General features: G+C 35.9%; 1 protein-coding gene across 1 annotated transcript; it reads right to left on the reverse strand.

Annotated features, from left to right (window-relative positions):
* Positions 1–15,641: 15,641 nt before the first annotated feature.
* On the reverse strand, positions 15,642–18,151 carry LOC125863701 (uncharacterized). Its single transcript, XM_049543730.1, has 6 exons — positions 18,121–18,151; positions 17,173–17,414; positions 16,887–17,090; positions 16,679–16,771; positions 16,484–16,596; positions 15,642–15,738 (listed from the first exon to the last, which is right to left on the reverse strand). The coding sequence occupies exons 1-6, from the start codon at positions 18,149–18,151 to the stop codon at positions 15,642–15,644; spliced, it is 780 nt and encodes a 259-aa protein (XP_049399687.1).
* Between the last annotated feature and the right edge of the window lie 2,937 nt (positions 18,152–21,088).

A 21,088-nucleotide genomic window follows, 5' to 3' on the forward strand; every position in this document is an offset into this window, starting at 1 on the left:
TGGAGGGCTTCGTGGTCTAACGCCTGAGCCTGGTGAGCTTCTACCTCGCTTTAACGAGCAGTCCCATGGCCTGTTAAGGGGACCACAGCCCATGAAAGGATTTGTGGTCCACCACCTGAGGCTGGGTGTGAACCATGTTGAGGGTGACAGACTATCGTCCCTTTCACAATCCGTGAACCCCTCCGTGATTCAACTTACAACATTCCTTAACCACTATTTTGGACAAACCCAAAACAAACCTACTCAATCTTGTGCTAGAATTGGCAATAATAATTGGATAGTACCTAGCCAATTGAGTGAATTTCAAAGCATAATCTTTCACACTCATATTCCCTGGAAGATTGATGAATTAGAGTGCCTTTGCCTCTCTCATCTAAATTTGAAAGAACCTATCAATAAACGCAACCTTAAACATCTCCCAATCAAGAGGACTTGCATCAACCACCCTTTTTTCCTTCCATTGTACAAACCAAACTTCAGCAACACCCTTAAGTTGATAAGTGGCCAACTCCACCTTCTTAATCATAGTGACTACCATAGTTCCTACAATCGTGTAAACCTGATTAATGAACTCTTGGGATCAACCTTAGAACCATGGAATTTCAAAGGATTCATCCTAGTGAAGTCTCTTATCCTTGGATCTTCCATACCCACATTTGAATTGATGGGAACATTAGCCTATTTTTTAGATTGAGCAGACATAGCTTGAGCCAACACTTGAAAAAGGGCTCAAAATTTGGCATGAGTTACCTCCTCGACCAAAGGGTCGACTGGAACTTGAGGAGCTTCTTGTTCCACATTCTCACCTTCATTCTTTCTAACATATGCTCTTCAAGGGTCCATATCCTGGAAAGCATCGGACAAGGATTAAGAGAGAGACATATACAATTACACTCTATCACACGATTTTAGAATGATGAAAGAAGTTGAATTTCCTAAACACTTATAGTCACTTATTCATAATGTGGCATACTTCACACCATGAACCAAAATCTACTTGACGTGCCTTGTGAGACATCTAGGAACTTTCTAAACTTTGTGCTCTAAATACCATGTTTGTCACGAACAAAAGTATACCCTAGGTGTAACATGTTGTATACAATTACAAAAGACTCTACACAAGCCACTTCCCATACATCATACAAGATAATAGAAATAGAGATTTCAAAAAGAACATTCTCATATCATAAAAGAGTTTGACAATGTGTAGGTCTAACATAGCCTCATCAAGTCATCTAATATATCAAAAGGAAGTGGTTGGGACATAACACGTATACCATATACAAATGTCCTAAAAACTGAAATAAAGAAAGTAATAAAAGTGCCTCGGTCTTGGAATATGAGGAATCACCAATCTTCAAGTGCTAAGAGAAAGATCAGCTAGCCACAAGTGTGCTAGGTAGGAGTGTTGGACCCTATATTAGTGAATCAAAGTAAGCACAAGTATGCATCGGTATATGAAATGTACTAAGTATGATAGCAATGCATAAAAGTTATGAAATTGTGCTAAAAATGACTTTACATGACATGTAATGACCACACTAAATCATAAGAAAAAAGATTAGAAAAAACAAGTCATAATCACGGTCAATGCAAGCTTTGCGCATTAAAACACTTCGTGAAATACGTTGAAAGTAACTTAGTTCATTATTGTGAAAAGTTTAATATTAAACTACATAGACCGTGTGACCTAAAACATGGAATCTGGTGTCTATCACACACCGAAAAGAGATGTCATTCCTTGCCAAGGCAACAACCTTAACTTTTAGCTTACGTGGTTCCATTAGCTAAGATATCCTATGGTGGCACATAGTTCTAGCACTTAGGTATTGCTACTAAAGGTCCAAGGACTCTAAACGTAAACCTTCATCCCAAAATCCCTCTTGGTTCTAAGTAATGTCCCACGGAAAATTCATTAAGCATACTCAATTTATCATCCATGAAAAGTTACAATCAAGTTACCAATCCAAGCTAAAGTCATTTAGGATAGATTCTTAAATCTTGATTCAACTTAGGAGAAAACCTTTCAAGATTATCAATCTTTATCTGAGAAAACCTTTCCCAATTTCTATCATAGTAGCATGTGGGAAAACCTTTCACAAGCTCATTAACACTTTCATCTAAAAGCATTCTTAAATCGTTTACATCAATTTCATAAAAACATGCATATCTTTTTAACTTCATAGTTCATAGTTCATAAACTTCATCATATGTTCATAGTCAAAATTCATGGATCATGCATGGGATCATATGAATTCAACTTAAAAATATGTAATTACTTCAATTGATGCATTAAAAGATAGAAAACAATCAATGGAATCATAATTAAAAAGAATCTGTGAGGATTGAATAAAACCCCAACATTGAATTGAGAATCTAACTTGTAAATTGGAAGATCTTGGGAACCTATGGAAGAAAAGACTCAATATGTGAATACTAACATACCTTAGTATTTAAGGCCCAATAGCTATGGTGAATTGGATATATTGAAGTAAAACCCTAGCTTCTTCTTCCTTAGTTTTAAAGAGAACTTTGGGAAGCTTGGAGAAAAATTGTTATTTAAAAGAATAATTTAGAATGGGTAGTTTTAGGACTTAAATCACTTATATAGGGCTTAAAATAGGGATTAAAGTAACATAGCTTATGTATTAAACACGCAGGGATATACTAAAATAGCGCTGACTTAAAGAGATGACGTGTGACTTATATGGAAGCCTAAACTAACTGTATAAATCACCATTGTATGTATAGGGAGCCATACAAATTGCCTCAATTTCTTGGCTGCCTTAAACAGCAAGGCCACTTCCCCTAAAAAGTTCGTAGACCCTTTCACAATCCATTTAGGCTTCCTTGGACGGTCCATGGCTGGTTTTAGACCTGTGGACCTGACCGTAAACCCACTTTAACCTTTTCATAGTCCGAGTTGTTTCATACCTGATCCAACCATTAAACAAAGAAAATCATATACATCATGAACATACCACTTGAAACTACAAGTCACATAACCAATTCATTGCATGAGATTATCCACATTTTGTCATTAAATATAGTTCTGTATGTTTTCCCTACAAAGAATTGTACAAATAATACTATAAAGTAGACATGCATACACACATAAATCAGAAAATATACATACATCACATACATCAAATTAAGCCTCTCAGATATTCTAAAGAACTCGAGTTTTCCCTCTTTGAAGTGTCTTGACTTGTTCTTGCTCTAAAACGTTACATAAATGCAACAATCGATCAACAATGACCTATTAATACCCAAATTATAACCAAATTCTAACCCTAGGTCAATTCATGATCATCCTCCCAAACATAAGGCTTGTTCCACCATGAAATCATGCCAAAACCCTACCCAAGAGTAAAATCTTAGATTCTAAGGCTTAAGAATCAATGTACTAGGTTGGAGAGTAACAATATTAACTTTACCAATGACTTCTCAGGGAAATTGAGTGCAAAAAAAACTAAAATCGCCCCTCCCAAGTTCAAGAAAAAAAATGCAAAAATAGGAAGTCTTAGGGTTGTTTCTGTATAAAATCTTGTTTCACCCTGCTATAGCGGAACTTACCCCTCTATAGAAGTTTGCACATACCTACTATAGCAGATGCCTCCCACTATAGAGTACTATGAAAGCATTAGAGACTCAAAAAACTCTAAAAAACTTATTTTTCACAACATACCTCCTTCCCTTGACATTTTGAACTATCCCTTTCACGCTAAAATTAATTGCGAGAGTTCTGCTCACCCAAATTCAATTTCATGAAGCCCTACTAGTTATTTAATGTCTTCACTACATGAAAATAACAACAAAATCTATACATTACACCCACCCATTCCAGGATGGCCCTAGACTGTGCCTAGCCCAGATTTCGTCTAACGTTGGACTAGCCTAAATTTTTTATGTCACTACGTAGAAAGTATTTTGATCCAAATTCATTCATCATTGGCTTAATCATAACAATCAGGATGGGTCTTTACAATAGATACCAATTTACTCATCGCTTGTCCCCAAGAGTTCAAATGAGAAAACTAGGCAACAGTTATAAAAAAAATGGTAGAACTTGAATCCTCGAACAAATAAGGGTACTTATTTTACACATCCCTTTCTATCTCTCAAGTAGCCTCCTAAACCAAATGATGTTTCGACTGAACCCTTATGGACTTGATCTCCTTGGTCCTCAACTTCCATATATCTCAATCAAGAAACGCCACTAATTTCTCTTTATAGTAAAATTTCTTGTCTAAATCTATTGAGTTCCATTTGATGATATAGTCTCCATGCCCATGGTACCTCTTTATCATAAACACATGAAAAACTAGGTGAACTCTAGAAATGTTAGGTGGCAATGCTAACCTGTAAACTATTGGCCCCCAAACCATTAAGAATCTCAAATGGACCAACGTAGTGAGGGTTGATCTTACCCATCTTGCAGAACCTGATGACTCCTTTCATAGGTGATACCTTCAATAGAACCTACTCACCAATCGAAAAAGTTATGTCCTTACCTTGCGATCTGCATACTCCCTTGGCCTACTCTAGGATGCAAACAACATAGCCTGAATTCCCCTCGCCATCTCTTGAGTTTCCCTAACCATATCAACACCCAATGGTTTCACATCCTTACCTTCAAAAAAAATCTAGGTCATCAGAATCCCCTCCCATATAGAGCCTCAAATGGTGCCATATTGATGATGGAGTGATAACTATTACTGTAGGAGACTCACATAAGGTAAGAATTAGCCCCAATGAACCCCAAAATCAATCACACATGCTCTAAACATATGTTATAATACCTTAATAGTCCTCTCTAACTGATCACCAGTCTATGGATGGAAGGTTGTACTGAAGTGATTAGAGTGCACAAAACCTCATGCAACTTACCCAAAACTTTGAAATACACTGAGTGCCACAATATGCAATGATACAAAGGGGTACCCTGTGCAACCGCACTAACTTCTTGACATAAATCTTTGCCAACTATTGAGAGTTGTAATCCACTCTGACAGGAAAAAGTGGACTCATTTTTTGAACCTACTAAGAATGAGCTAAATTGAACCATACTGCCCCAAGGTCTTAGGTAGTCCCACTACGAAATCCATGGGTATCATTTCCCACTTCTATTCAGTAATAGACATTCTGTAAAGCCAACCTACAAGATTTTGGTGTTAATACTTTACCTATTGATAGTTATGATATTTATAAGCATACTCAATAATGTATTTCTTCATTCTAGGCTATCATTAAAGAAGCATCAAATTCATATACATTTTAGTCACACCTAGATAAATAAAATATTGTGAACCATGAGACTTTGCCAAAACAATTTGGATCGAGTCACCAACTCGAGAAACACAAATTCTTCCTCTAAAACTTAGCACACCATCTTCATCGAGTGGCATCTTGGGTCCCTCCAGATACCAATCTTACCTTTAATCTTAAGCAATTGCTTACCCTTGATTTCCTCTATGAAGATGGGATTAACGTCAATTATTGTTAACACTTCACCCTTCTTAGAGAAACACAATCGCATGAACTTAGACTCTAAATTCTAAATCTCTCTAGACAAGGGTCGCTTAGACACCCCCAAGCAAGCCAAACTTCCCATGCTAATTGTCTTCCGGCTCAATGTGTCTGCCACCATATTAGCTTTACCAGGATGGTATTGAATAGTCACATCATAATCTTTAAGATACTTCATACATCTTTTCTGCCTCGGAATCAAATCCTTTTTGATAGAATACATGTTGTAGACTATGATGATAAGTGAATATCTCACACTTAACCCCATAAAGATAATGTCACCAAATTTTGAGAGCAAATGGTACTGCTTCCAACTTCAAATAATTGGTGGGGTAGTTCATCAATAAATAACAAAATTCTTCCCTTCCAGTGACAATGTTAGGATAGGCGTTGTAGTCAAAAGATTCTTAAGCTTTTGGAAACTCTCTTCACACTTATCTAACCACTCGAATGGTACCTCCTTCTGAGTCAACTTGGTCAAGTGTGTAGCAATAGAAGCAAAGTTTTACAAAAACCTATGGTAGTAGCTAGCAAGACCCATAAAACTCTTAACTTTTGTCGCATAGCAAGGTCGAACCTAATTCTTAACTACCTCAATCTTTTTTGGATCTACCACAACCCCATTCATTCGAAACTGCATGACTGATAAAGGTAAGTAAAGGAAGCCAAAAATAACACTTAGAGAATTTAGCTTAATTTTTTTGTTTCCCAAGGATACCAAGAACAATACGAATTTGATCTACATGTTCCTATTTTCCCTTGGAGTAAATCAAGCATCTATAAACACAATCACAATCGAATCGAAGAATGGCTAGAACACTCTATTCATCAAAAACATAAATATTGTAGTTGCATTAGTCAACCCAAATGGTATTACCAAGAACCCATAATGACCATACCATTTCTTGAAATTTATCTTAGGCATGTCTTCGGGTCTTATCTTTAGCTGATGGTATCCCAATCTTAAGTGAATCTTAGAAAAGATAGAAGCACCTTACAATTTGTCAAACATATCATCTATATGAGGCAAAGGGTAATTATTTTGGATGGCAACCTTATTCAACCGATAATCTATGCACATTCTCATGTTACCATATTTCTTCTTCACAAACAACACTGGAGCACCCCAAGGAGAAGCACTAGGACAAGAAAATCCCTTATTAGAATAGACTCAATGGAAGGGGACTTTGCACTAACATCTCGAAGATGAGCCAAATATGCCGAACAACCTAGCCCTACTAACTTGCTATCACGGAATAAAGATATGATATTTAATAGCTTAGGCATGTACACCTCTTCCCACTCTAACATTTCTCTACCTGAGATCTCTAGAGTCACTATTTTAGCTTTAGAATTTAGTACACCAATATAAGGATACAACCAAGTCATACCTAATATTACATCAAAATCTAGCATATTCAATATGACTAAATCTACCCGAGTCAGTAGTCCCATAAAAAACACAGAACAATCACAATACATATAGGTTACTAGTAAAAACTCTTCAACAGGGGTAGAAACCTAGTTAGGGGCATCAAGCGTATCATAATTCAAATCATGCCCTAGAGAAAAATTAACCAACATATAGGAATAAGTAGAACCTAGATCAAATAACACATTATCCATCCGGTCATAATAGTACTTATTATCACCACCTCTGATGCCTCAATCTTTGGCCTTCCCAGAAATTTGTAACACTAGGCTTTGTCATCATTACATGCAATCCTCCTTCAAAGTTGTGTCCCACCTCTCCCTGCATTACCATTACCTCAACCTCCACGACTTTTCTTATTATCGCATCGCTCACCCTTTGGATGTCCTCTACCATTAATACTTCTACTTATAGGAACCACTACTCTAGTCTGATGTTGTACCTGACCAGCTGTCAGTCTATGAGGTTATCCTTTCTTAAAGTTCCCTAACTCACCACAATGGTAACAACCATGGTCAAGTGAGGGCTTACTGGCTTATGCACAAGAGGCCCCTTGACCACCCGTAGAAGCTGGCTTAGCTGACTTAATCAGACTAGTTGAAAATACTTGTAGGCTATAACCTTTAGAAAATGAACCACTATAGTTGCCCACATTCGTGGGGTTCTTAGTCGATGTCTTATCCCATCCATCCGGTTGAACTCCTTCTACCTTCCTCACCAAATCAGTCATCTCATTGAAGCTCCTACTTGCAGAGGTCATTTTAATAGACAAAACTTGCATCTTAGAATTTAAAAATTTGATGAACAAGTAAATCCTCTCCTCCTCTGAACTCACCAATTGTGTAGCATAACGGGACAAAACATGGAACTTTGTGTCATAAGCAGCGACAATCATATTTCCCGATTCAAGATCCATAAACTTATCCTTTGTTCTATCTCTCAAGGTACAAGGCAAATATTTCTCTAGGAACAAATCATGAAAATATGTCCAAGTCAGTGAAGGCAAGGATGATGATCGACATTGCATGAAATCTCTCCATCACTGCTTGGCCTCACCCTGAAGCTGAAAAGTCACACACTCAACCCTATGTTTCTCTACAATACCCAACTTATGTAGCCTTTCATAATAGTCCAAGATGGACTTAAAAGAATCCTCACCCTTAGAACCACAGAATACTAGAGGCTTAAGCTTAAAGAATTCAGTCAGTATCTCATGTTCAGTACTAGTCATTATATGGCCAAGTAGTGGACGGAAGAGAGAATCAGGGTCCGAGTTGCATCTATATTAGGGACCATAGTAACAACAATATGAGTGAATACAATCTAGGTGACCTGCACCATGGGAGTCACACTAGTACTTTCCAACCCACTCACAAAAGCTAACATTTGCTTAACCACTCCAGCATCCATAGGGAGAAGACTTGCAAACCCTGCCTATGGTCCTACCTCTGTTTCAGCCTCATTCTCATCCTCAATCTCTATATTTATCACTTTTTCCACATGATTTTGGGGTTGGGGTGGCGTCGCCTCACATGGTACATTCCAAGCCTGAGCGATAGCTCTAGTAGGTGTTTCCCTTTCTCTTCACATGCCACTTGCCCTGCCTGTAACTCTACCTCTGCCATGACCACGTCTTCTCCAAATAGGCTCAACTGGGGTCTGTGTCGCTGAAGATACTACCCTTGTATCATTTCATCGGGTACCAACCATTTGTGGACAGAAGAGTGAAATAGGTTAGGTACCAATTTAGATCGCTAGATAACAATTGGAATAAAGTCATACCACATAAGAAGAAAGAAGAGATAATTTTCCTAAAGTCCTATAGCCTCTTACAGAAAAGTACAGATGTCTCTGTACCATTCCATAGGACTTTATTATACTCATTTGGGTACAACAAAATCAATAAATATTAGGCTCTGATACGAACTTTGTCATGACCCAGACCGTCATGAGTGATGCCCACACTAAACCACCTGGTGGGAGAACTAAATAATTGACCAAATTAAACCAACACCCATTTTATAAAACAAGTGCATCATATAAAGTAGTAGAAATAATTCAACAACTAAAAAATTCAATCCCCACAAATTCTTGGGTATTCATAAAGATATCAAAATCTCTAATATCACAAATATCTTATAAATTTTTGGATATCACAAAGAAATAATGAAAACATCAAAAAGTGATCTCGAATATCCCCTAAACTCTTGATATGTTCATTAAGATATCAATATATGCCATACTCTTCTTAATAATCAAATACTTAAAGAAGATCAAATCCTGTCATGGAGATCAATTCCAAATACTCTTAGTTCCCAAAATACGCACTTACGACCCTCAAATTATGGAGATCAAGTCTAAATCATCTTAGTTTGAGAAATATGCCGCTAACAGCCCTCAAATTATAGAGAAATCTTAAGAGAGAAAAGAATCAAGGGAGGAACAGAATTGTATCCATATTATTTTATCAATAATATTCTTGTTTCTTCAAAAAAAAAAAAGAGTCCCTATAAACTAAATCTAATAGTCAAAATAATTTAGACAACTAAAGAATTGAGTCCCCATAAACTTAACTCAATAGTTAAAACAATTATACATAAATGATGGGGATGCAACCCCTGAACTTAAACCAATAAACCAATAGTCTAAGAATGACATAGTCTGCAAAGATAGACAAGAAAAGATCACCCTTAAATTCAGAGTCAGATGTCCCTTAACTGAGGTCTTGGAAAGTCGTCGAAAGATGTCATCTACTCAACAATGAAAGAACATGTGCAATATTAGTACATAAACCACAATATACTAGTAGGATCACACGGCTAATACAAGATATGAATTTACGTGATTTAAAAAGTATAGTAATGTCCGATCTCTCATGAAATCGTAAGCACATACTTGGTCCTATCATGGAACCCAAACTCAATCTATTAGTGTACCATAATAGTACAAGGTACATCCTTATTTAGTATACCGGTGTGGAACTCGAGCTGACCAAATACCATATATGTATATCTCTATACCAGGCATGGTAATTAAGCCAATTGTTAGTATATACCAGATGTGGTATCCGATCCAACAATGGGGATATCTTGTACCAGGCCTGGTACCTGAGCCAACTATCAAACACAGACAATCATGCACAATCAGAAACATCATGAACATAAAACTTAAAACCTTAAGTCACATAACTAGTTCATTGCATGAGATTATCAGCATGTTTTCATAATGTATGGTTCAATATATTTTCCCTACCATGCATCGTAAAAATAATGCTATCAATCAATAGAAATTCATACATATATAAATCGAAAATATAAAACTATCAGTTACATTGAATCAAGCCTCTTAGGAACTCTAATGAACCGATATTTCCCTCTTCGAAGTATCTTGGTTTGTTCTTGATCAAAAATAATAAATAAATGCAACAATCAATCAACAATGGACTACTAATACTTGGATTATAACCAAATCCTAACCCTGGTCCTATTCATGATCATCCTACCTAACCTAGTGCTTTTTCCACCACCAAAATCATGTCAAAACCCTCCCTCAAGAGTAATATCTTAGATTTTAAGACTTAAGAATCAATATACACAGTTGGGGAGTAACAATCTTACCTTTACCAAACAATTTCATGGGAAATTGAGTGCAACCAGGCCCTTACTAAGTTCAAGAACAAAAGTACAGAAAGAGGATGTTTTGGGGTTGTGTCCACATAAATCCCAATTTTCCCTGCTTTAGCAGCCCAGCAGCAATAGCAACCCAGCTATAGCGAAACTTATCCCGCTATAGAAGTTTACACATTCCTGCTATAGAGGACGCCTCCCTCTATAGTGGACCATGTTAATTTTAGAGACTCAAAAAATCTCTGAGATTTTATTTTTCATAACAGACCTCCTTCCCTTAACAGTCTGAGCTGTCCCCTTTCACGTCAAAATCGATTATGGGAGTTATACTCCCCTGAATTAGATTCGGTGAAGCCCTACAAGTTCCTTAATATATTGTCTACAAGAAAATGACAATCAAGTATATACATTTACCCCACCCATTCCAGGATGGCCCTAGATCATGCGTAGCACAGATTCTGTTTGACACTGGCGTGACCTAATTCTTTTTAAGTCATAATGATCGGGACGGGTCATTACAGTAAGTAGTAGCATGCTGGTAGTCTATTTTGATTACACTATGTTTGAACAATCCACAAACCCACTTCTTAGGGCACCATTGAAGACTTTAGGAAAACATGGATTCTTTGGGCGACCAAACAGCCCCATCGCCAAAAGACCCACCAAAGAACAAGACTTCCTTCACCCTAACTTGCTTGCCTAGGTCCTTACTTGGACCCTAGACTTCATCCTCACCTCATTAAGGTACTAAAACAGCCCATACTTCTACTCAAAGTCATACTAACCAAAAAGTCAAGGCTCTAGTTTATCCTATCATTTTCCGAGTCGTTATATTATCCCCTACTTAGGAACATTCTTCCTCGAATGACACTTAAACATATTAAGGAAAAACGACTCGAGGCTAGCAGCCCAACAACCATACCACATCATAATCCATGCACAAACTAAAAGAAACATCAACTTTATCTCAACATGTATTCATTGCATTCTTCAAACTCATTAGGCACACATACTTCATCATTTCTTACTTTAAATGGAGGAACTACCTTCTCCGATCATAAGCATGCTCATTATAACAACGTGAAGCAGATATATTAAATTACTCTCAAAAGCACACATAGGCATGATCATACATTCACTTCTTGAATTCACAACAAGCATCTCATACTAATTGCACAACAACATGAGGGAATATAGATCAATTCTCATTTTATCATTCTACCATAACCTCATCAAGAGCATGAATAACATAAGAAATCCATGCAACACATAATCATGCATGACTCCAAAACATGAAATAAGCTACTAAGAACACTACGTCTCAAGCTTGAATAAGAATAGAAGAAAGTGATAAGGACACTGTAATTCTTCACAACCTGATAATCACAATACTATCCCCCACTTAAGGAAGAACTCATACTCATACTAGGAAAACATGAACATAGCATAGGAACCTCAATACAATATTCACAACTTAAAAGAAACCATCAACATACCGGAGCGGCCATTGTGGGAATAAAATATGGCTTTAGCAGCAATAACATTTGCCGCGATACTCTATACCGGCCAATGAACTTTAGCCGGCAATGTTGGGGTCGGCAACGACTTTTGCGGCCATTGTGGGAAATGCTGGTAAAGGGTAGCATGAATTGCCGCTACAAACCATTAGCTTTTATGGCAATTGATTGCGGCAATTAATTTGGCTGCTAAAGGTAATTCATATTGTCTAACTATAGTGTTTTAGCGTCCATTGATTTAGTCGATAAATCTAAATAAATAGCCGCTAAAAGGTAGTACTTTTAATGTCAATTGTTTGCGGTAAGTGTGTTGGCTGCTAAAGGTAATTCATATCGGCTAACTATGGCTTATTAGCGTCCATTGTTTTAGTCAATAAATCTAAATAAATAGCCACTAAGGTAGTAGTTTTAATGACAATTATTTGCGGTAATTATGTTGGCTACTAAAGGGAATTCATATCGGCTATCCATGGTCCTTTAGCGTCCATTGTTTTAGTCGATAAATCGAAATAAATGGTTGCTAAAAGGTAGTAATTTTAATGGCAATTCAATTTTACCATTGAATTGCCGCTAAATATCATAACATTTAGCGGCAATTGTTTAGCCGCCATTAATAATATCTACTACATTTATCGATAACATGTATATATAAAAATTCAACAAACACATTTGCAAAAGAGAGCCTTATAGTAACAACAATTTTTGCTAATAGTGAAAACATTTATATTACTATTAATCCATTAAATAGAATATATCTCTTTAAATCTAGACAAACAAAAGGAAATACTGATCTAAAATAGACAGTCACAACTTTTAAAAATAAACTTATATTGTTCAAACTATTGAATAATGTCTTCAAATAATCTTTGTTATTCTTCTTCGAATAATGTCTTTGAAATCACCCACATATGAATTTACGAACTTCAAATTGTATTAACCTGAAATAAAAAAGAAATGTGTCAAATAGATGAAATCCAAAGTATAAAAATATTGCAAGTAGTGTAACTAATCTGAAAAATTACAAGTAAGAAGCATTTAGGTAATTCAATATTATGTGGAGAAGAAATATACAAGTTGATCATTTTTGGTTAGCAGTAGTACACAACAAGTCTGTTGTAGCAATAATTCTTGCACTCTATTTGGCATGTTGTTCGGTGATCAATATAAGGAGAAATGGTAAGGATATTATTCTACAACATACTTTAGTCGAATAATTTCAGTATCTGTACAACAACTATATATAATGGTGAAGCAACTATTGCAACCTAGACCTTCTACTACCTTTCCATATCGTGCAGCAAAAACAATGACATAACTGCAAATTTCATTTGATCCTAATCGGTGTTTGCTGATGTACAGATAATGAGAGAAGTGAAAGTTTAGCATCCTATGACGGCATGGATGAAAGTAAACATGCAGAAATCTCAATCTTTGATTTAACCACAATGACTAATGCAACAGATAAATTCACCAGTTGGAATACAAAAGACATGGACATCACTAAAGTTATGCTAGAACAGAGAGGAATTCTACGAGATTAAACTAACACAATTAAAGTCTATAACAATGAATCAAGAACGAAAGAAAAGACAACCAAGAGTACGACTGAACAGTGAAGAAACATAAATGTACAACCTACTGGTCTTCTATGTTCGTGTTGTCAAAACAAGTCTTGAAGGGCATAACAGAAGTGTGTAGAAACTTCATATGGTCTGGAAAAATGAATACAAATAGAGCTCCATTAGTGGCATGGGACTTGATGTGTCGGACGAAAAAAGGAGGAGGACTGGGAATCACTGAATATGTGATATGGAACGAGGCTGCGGTAGCAAAATACGTGTGAAACATTGCTCAAAAAGCTGATAATCTATGGGTGCGATGAGTGGATCATGTCTACATAAATGGCACAGACTGGTGGCAATATGTGTCTTCAAAAATCCTGTCTGAAGACACATCTTCTCGTTTTCAACTGTTTGATGGGTTTCCAAAACTGTACCAAAGAGCAGAAGCCAAGATTGCACAGGCTCGGTCTGGTTCTCAACATGAGCCTCTAATTATTCGAGCATCAGCACAGTGGTATGCATGTGATGATGGTATTTCAGATATTGAAAGTCGGAAGAAGGGAAGATAACTTATACTCCATACACCTGCTCTTTATGTAGACATGATCCACTTATCTATGCCCTTTATGTTGGTATTGGAAAAAGATCTATCATATAAGAGATAAATTTGTACCAGGATACAACCAAAATGGATGGCTTAAACCTGAGGACAAATACACGATACATGGAGAGGAGGCGAGCTAGACGAGGAGCAGGTGGATTTGGTGTAAGGGAATTCTTCCTAACCATAACTTTATTTGTTGGATAGCCCTTCATGGAAGATTACTTACCAAAGAGAGGCTCTATAGAATGGGGATCTGCCACGATGATAACTGCCAACTGTGGGGATGTACTAGAAACAATGAAGCACATTTATTTTGACTGTCCGTTCACAAAAAGATGCAGCAGAAGAAGAAAAATCTCAATTCTGATAAAGTGGTCCAAGGAAGCAATTGTAAACAGTGGGTCTCTGCAGGCTGTACCAACAGAAGAATAAATGAAAATGTTCCTGTACCATTTCAGTGTGCAGAAAATGTAAAAATATAGAGCAGAAAATAAAAAAATAGTGTAGAAATGCAGCAATGCAATAGCACAATGCATAAATGCAGTGTAGAAAATATAAAGACGTGTAAAATTAAACAAAATGCAGAAAGTACATCACCAATAATAACATCCTCCATGGCGCATAACTGATGCAACATCAATTTTAAAGAAAACACATAATACTTTTAAGTTTAGAGCACATATTATAATTGGTTAGAAATCAACTATAATGTATGTATACCTTCAAAGATTTCTCAGACCAAGAAAAAACAATCATTGATAACTTTATTGGAGAATTACAAAACAAAGTAACAACTACAAAACTTAAAAACTTGGTAAAATGAGTCATTTTTAACTCCCAATTCCAAAGACGTAAAGCTAATAAAGAAAATTTATATTACTAAAAATCACCCTATGTAAGGCAGAGTTAAATTGTAGAATAAAAGAAAGAACTTATGATGTATCTTCAATATCAAACTCATCCTCAGATTCATGTTCAGGTTCTTCAACAACAAATTCACGTGGATACACCTTAATAATTGTGGCTGGTATATCATTCCTCACTAAGTCAACTTCACTATTATCTTCTTCATTCTCTTTGTTGTGCTTATATATAGTGAAGACAATTTTGTGTATAGTAATACATGTACAGTAAGTACAATGCTAAACTTATTTGGTAGACGTAGAACCACCAACTTGAGTAAGCCTACTGATTCAACTCATTGCTAAAATCTCCCTATCACTTTTGCAGGTGAACTGTTTTGTTTTGGCTTGGTTAAATGCCTTTGTGAATAAGTCATCTGTCTTCTCTTACATTTGTGACAAAAATGACAACTAGCTATGACAGATCAATGAATTATAAATGATAAATTGCAAGAATATCACACTTGAATTACTTCAGTGGCTTGGAAAAGGAATGAGACAACTGGATTACAGGGGAATATGGAGAAGGCTTGGATAGACCCACAACAGGTAGAGGCTGCAGAGACCTGGTACTGGCAACATTAACGGAGTAGATTTAATTCTGCTTGGTGCTAAGAGTATGTAAAGACAGGGCTGGTTGTGGGGATTAATACAATGTTTTTCTTCACACAAAAAAACATAAATGTACAGTTGGTGCATTCAAAATCGAAACCAAACGAACATCAAATAAACTCGAGCAAAACAAGACAGATTCAGCTAGCTTTTAGAACAAGATTAGGTCACATCGAAGCCAAGAAACTGATTTAGAATAACATTTCACCATTTCGCATACAACAAATTACATCCAAAATAATTGAGTTCACATGCTCTCCTGATTATCTTTTTATCTCTTGAAATTCTACCATTCAACACAATATTTACAAAGCATGAAAACACAAAGAATAGCATCAAATGATAAAGATGAGTAGTAGCATGAGGTAGAGTAATTTCAGCATTACTAGATATCCTTGATGATTGTGGTATTCCTTGTTGACCACTATAATGGTCGGGAACTTGTAAGTATTAAGACATTAGTTAACAATCCTTTTATAGGATTAAAATTTCATTAAAAATTTCTAAGACTTGTAAAATTTAGATACATGTTCATTTGAAGTGCCATTGATATCTTGAGAAAGAGATTCATTAGGAGCATACTTTTGCATGAATTATCTCATTTGGAGTAATTCTAATTGCAGCTTCTCGTGATTTTGTTTCATCAGATCCATTTCTTCATTTTGTTTTTCCTTTAACTCAATTATTTCTTTTTCTAACCTTTGTACAACCTCATTAGATGAATCTTCTACAACAATATTTTCTACGGAAGATTTACTACCCCATAGAACTGAAGGAGTTGGACCAAGTCCTAAACCACGTACATACCCACTCTTCTCATTTCCCAACAAGCAATAGAATTGAGGTCAGATATGCGTGACAAAAAATCTTTAAAAATACGTTTCTCAGATTTACCTGCTCATGCATCAATGTAGCAATACTTTTGGATCCTCTTGTGTGAGGCATCTTTTGATTGGCCCTATTGTTTCTATTTGCTTGGGTACGCCTCTGTTATTGAAATATTTAAATAATATATTACAAATTATAAAAAGAATGTAGCATAACTAAAATCAACACATAGTTAAAATAATAAAGTAGGTGTATTTTCAAGATTTGTTTATACCTTTGCTTTATCAGAAAGCCAATAAGACACTAGACCACTCCATTGATCTCTCGGTCTGCGATTTGGTCTATTTTTCAGCAAAGAGTCTTTAGTCTTATATTTTGACATATACTCACCTTTAATTTCACACTTGTAGTCTTTCCATTTCTTTCCTAGTGACTTTAAGACAAACGCTTCTCCACTTTTTGGAAAAGAGAACTTCTTCTGCAAAATAAAAGTCAATATATATAAGATAATATCATGTACAAATTGAGTTTATTCACATAATAATAATACTAACTCATACCCTTACAAAATTCACCAATTTCTTCTTTTGCTCGTTGTCAAAATTTCTCCAATCATCTATATTTAGAGGTGTTAATTCTAGAGTTCTCGCAACAATTCCTAGAAAGCTAGTAAGCTTTCGGCCCTCTTTCTCAATAGATTGGTTACGACTATTAAACGACACATCAATTGTCTTTCCGGGAGAAAGTTTCCAAACATCTTTTAATAAAGTAGGACCACGAGGCTTTCTTGTCGCTAAGTTACCTAGAATGAAAAAAATATTTGAAAGTCATCAAATGGAAAAACACCTTAAAGATGCTCTAGAATAATAAACTCAGGTCATTTAGCACTCTTCTAATACTAACACAATGGGAAATGTGCAAACCTACGACGAGGTGCATATTAGTTGACGCTCTGGGGAGTAAGTTGCAGCTGCAGCTGTTATAAGATATATCAACAAGAAACACACTGGTGGAAATCTATCAGATGTGATCAAAACAGCAAAAAGGAACGAAATGTAAAGTGATGATTAATAGTCGACTCCAACTAACTTTGGATCGAGGTTTATTTAGTTGTTGTTGCTCTTGATCAGATAAATGGAAACTGGAAAGGAAGGCATCTTTCTGGCACACAATCAAGCTCAACTTCTAAGCAAAGTACTGAAGGTTGGAAAAGTAATTCAGCCCATGAAAATATTAGCCATCCAGAAAAAATATTATTGTCTCTAAGTCTTTATTCAGTATCTTTCAGATATTTAGCCCATGAAAATCATTAGCCATCCAGAAAAGCTTTATTCGAGCGACCCCCTCATTCTTGATCCATTTACGATGCATACACATATATAAAGCTATAACACTTAGCAGAGAAACTTAGCCTTCAATTGTCAAGGAGAAAGCATGATATTTACACACCCTGTTTTTAGCATATAATGTTTCTGGAAGCATGTTATCAAATTTCAAGTATTTTTTACTGTGTGTATTAAGTTTCCATGGTGTTGACATTGTTGAGGTACCCTCCTCAATCATAAAGCTAATACATTTAAAATATCTTGACCTATTGGCATTACAATATTTAACACAGAAAGAAGAAAGGATCATCATCGAACAAAGCTAGCTAGCTGTAAATATCGATACTTCTAACAAATTGAAAAGTGTGGGTGTAGCTAACTAGTTTCTGCTCAGAAGTTCATATAATCTCATTTTTCTATATTGGAAAAGATATTTTCTCAATGCTCATCAGAATCTTTCTAGCTTCTGATGGGATAGTCTGTGGGCTATCAATACATGAAGTTCACAAGTCAAAGAGTGGAAGAGAAGGGGGGATTTTCAAATATAACATGTTCTAAGAGAAGGGAACCAACTTGCCGATTAATTAACTAACAACGATTTTGATGATTTTGATTTTGCAGGTCCTATTCAATACAATAACTTTCAGCAACTCCCATCAGAAACTGAAAATATTTTGAACGCATATAAACAACAAATTCCAAGCATTCCTCTAAGCACAAAAAAGACGTCGATTGCCCAATATAAGCCTTTTCTGGACAAGATAATGGGAAAATAATATCTTGGACTACAAAATTTCTATCTTATACAGGTAAATTACAATTGATAAAATCAGTGTTGTTAGCTATACAAGTATTCTGGTCCCAAATATTCGTACTTCCTAGAGCAATATTGACACTAATGGATTCCATGTGTAGAAGATTTTTGTGGACTTGTGGAGTTGATGTGTCAAAGAAGACTTTAGTGGCTTGGGAAGTATTGTGTTGGCCAAAGACTGCAGGTGGCTTTAACATCCTGAGTGTGGCTCATTGGAATAAATATGTTATTGCAAAGCTGTCAATATATTTAATCATAAAGAACATGCTGCTGACCAGAGATAGAATTGGAAGATGGTGTGTTATCGATAATCTGAAATGCCCACTTTGTGAAGATGCGAAAGAGAATATCGATCATCTGTTTTTTGTATGCCCATATGCCTCTATGGTTTGGGGTAAAATCTTGTGTTGGCAAGGAATTACTAGAGGAACTATGCCTTGGACAGAAGAGCTAAATTGGGATGTTCAGTATGCAAAAAAGAAGACTGAATGCAGAAATATACAGAATGACGTTGGCATGCAGCACTTACAAAATCTGGCTGGAGAGGAACCAAAAGAGCTTTTCAGGGGATGAAAACTGAAGGACATGTACTAATCAAGCAAATCATACAAGAGATACATAGGCGAGGCTCAATGCAGAATAGACTACATAGTCGTTTGGCTAGTTTGAACTACCATCCTTAATCAATAATTGAATGACTAGTCGAGAGATGTTTAGAAGGACAATAGTTAGCAGATCTGGGGGATGTCGAATTACTGTTAGTTTATCTGATTTTTAATGATCACTTGGTAAATAAAATCTTTACTTACCAAAAAAAAAATCCAAGCATTCCATTCCAGGTGATAAGAAAAAGAGAACAAGAACACTAGGTCTGCGACTAATCAACAACAATTCAGTAAGCCACACGTCCAAACACTAAAGGCATACTCAAAAACATAGAAAAAAGTACTTATAGAGGTTTCTAACATAATTCAATTTGGAGGGCTTGTTTATGGATTCTATTGTGCTTATTCTGGTGTGTTGTATTAGTCTCCTCGGATGTTCATTCTGCTAGAATAATTTGAAAGCCACTCGCCTTAATGTATTAACAACCACACGCCTTAGTATAATAGCCAGACACCTTAATGTATATTAACAGAGAAATCGATCCAATCAATTGCATTCAAAATAGTAGCAGCCATAGATCACAAACACAAAACGATACATTTACGAATCTCAAATCACTTGGAAATCACAGGTAATACCTAAATATTGATTAGTTCTTCAAGTGCATTTTCTGTTTTTCTTCCGGTTAATGTGTAAATATAATGAACATAACAAAAAATAAACTACAGGGTTAAATTCTCAACGACAATGGGTAATAAAACACGATAGAAACAGAGGAGTGGAGGGGAGTGACAAACCAACCTGAAAGTTTCTTTGTTCTTGGACATAGTTGTTGCGATTCAATTATAGCTGCTGGAACCACACACCTTAATATAACTGGCAGACACCTTAACATATATTAACAGAGGAATCGATAATCAATTGCATTCAAAATAGTAGCAGCCAGAGATCACAAACACAAAAACAATACTTTTAGGAATCTCAAATAACTTGGAAATCACAGATAATACCTAAATATTGATCAGTTTATTAAGTGTATTTTCTATTTTTCTTACAGTTAATGCGTAAATATAATGAACATAATAGAAAATAGGTTAAGTTCTCAACGACAGAGCAACAGGGGTAATAAAACATGATAGAAATAGAGGAGTGGAGGGGAGCGACGAACCAACCTGAAAGTTTCGTTGTTCTTGGATGTAGTTGCTGCGATTGAATTATAGCTGCTGGAAGTAGTTCTTCGATTCAATATATGCTGCTGGAAGGTCTCTGTTGCTTACGAATGAATATATGTCGCTTGACGTTGCAGCTCTAATCGATTTAGGATGATAATCCTAATATGTGTGGGAGATCTTTTTAGGAGTATTTTCCTTATTAGAAGCATATAGAGGGGTTTTTTTGTTACTAATGTTTTCCTTATTGACTAGGAGTTCTTTTTCCCAGAAATAAGAGAATCGCGGGAAAAAAAATTAAAGGGAAAGCGGGAGTTCTAATTTTCAGAAAAAAGAAGAAGAACGTTTTAGTGACTATTTTTTGGAATTGCTACTAAAAGTGTACATATTGCTTGCCATTAAACATTAGCCATTAATATTTTGCCTCACATGAATATATTAGCTGCAATTTGCTTATTGCCGCAAACCAATTGTCGCTAAAGTTCATTTTTGTAGTAGTGCGGAAGGTCCTCATTAAGCAAATCTTGCTTACAACCAACCTTACCAACACAACTTTAGGTCT

This window comes from Solanum stenotomum, chromosome 5 (assembly GCF_019186545.1).
Source record: "Solanum stenotomum isolate F172 chromosome 5, ASM1918654v1, whole genome shotgun sequence".
Taxonomy (NCBI): domain Eukaryota; kingdom Viridiplantae; phylum Streptophyta; class Magnoliopsida; order Solanales; family Solanaceae; genus Solanum; species Solanum stenotomum.

What these genes read in the sequence shown, in the direction of transcription:
- LOC125863701 (XM_049543730.1), bottom strand. Translation starts at nt 18,151, where the DNA reads ATGTCAACACCATGGAAACTTAATACACACA. An exon ending in AATTGGTGAATTTTGTAAGG is followed by an intron (nt 17,091 to 17,172) that starts GTATGAGTTAGT and finishes TTTATTTTGCAG; the next exon opens with AAGAAGTTCTCTTTTCCAAA. An exon ending in TCTAATGAGGTTGTACAAAG is followed by an intron (nt 15,739 to 16,483) that starts GTTAGAAAAAGA and finishes TGCCAGTACCAG; the next exon opens with GTCTCTGCAGCCTCTACCTG.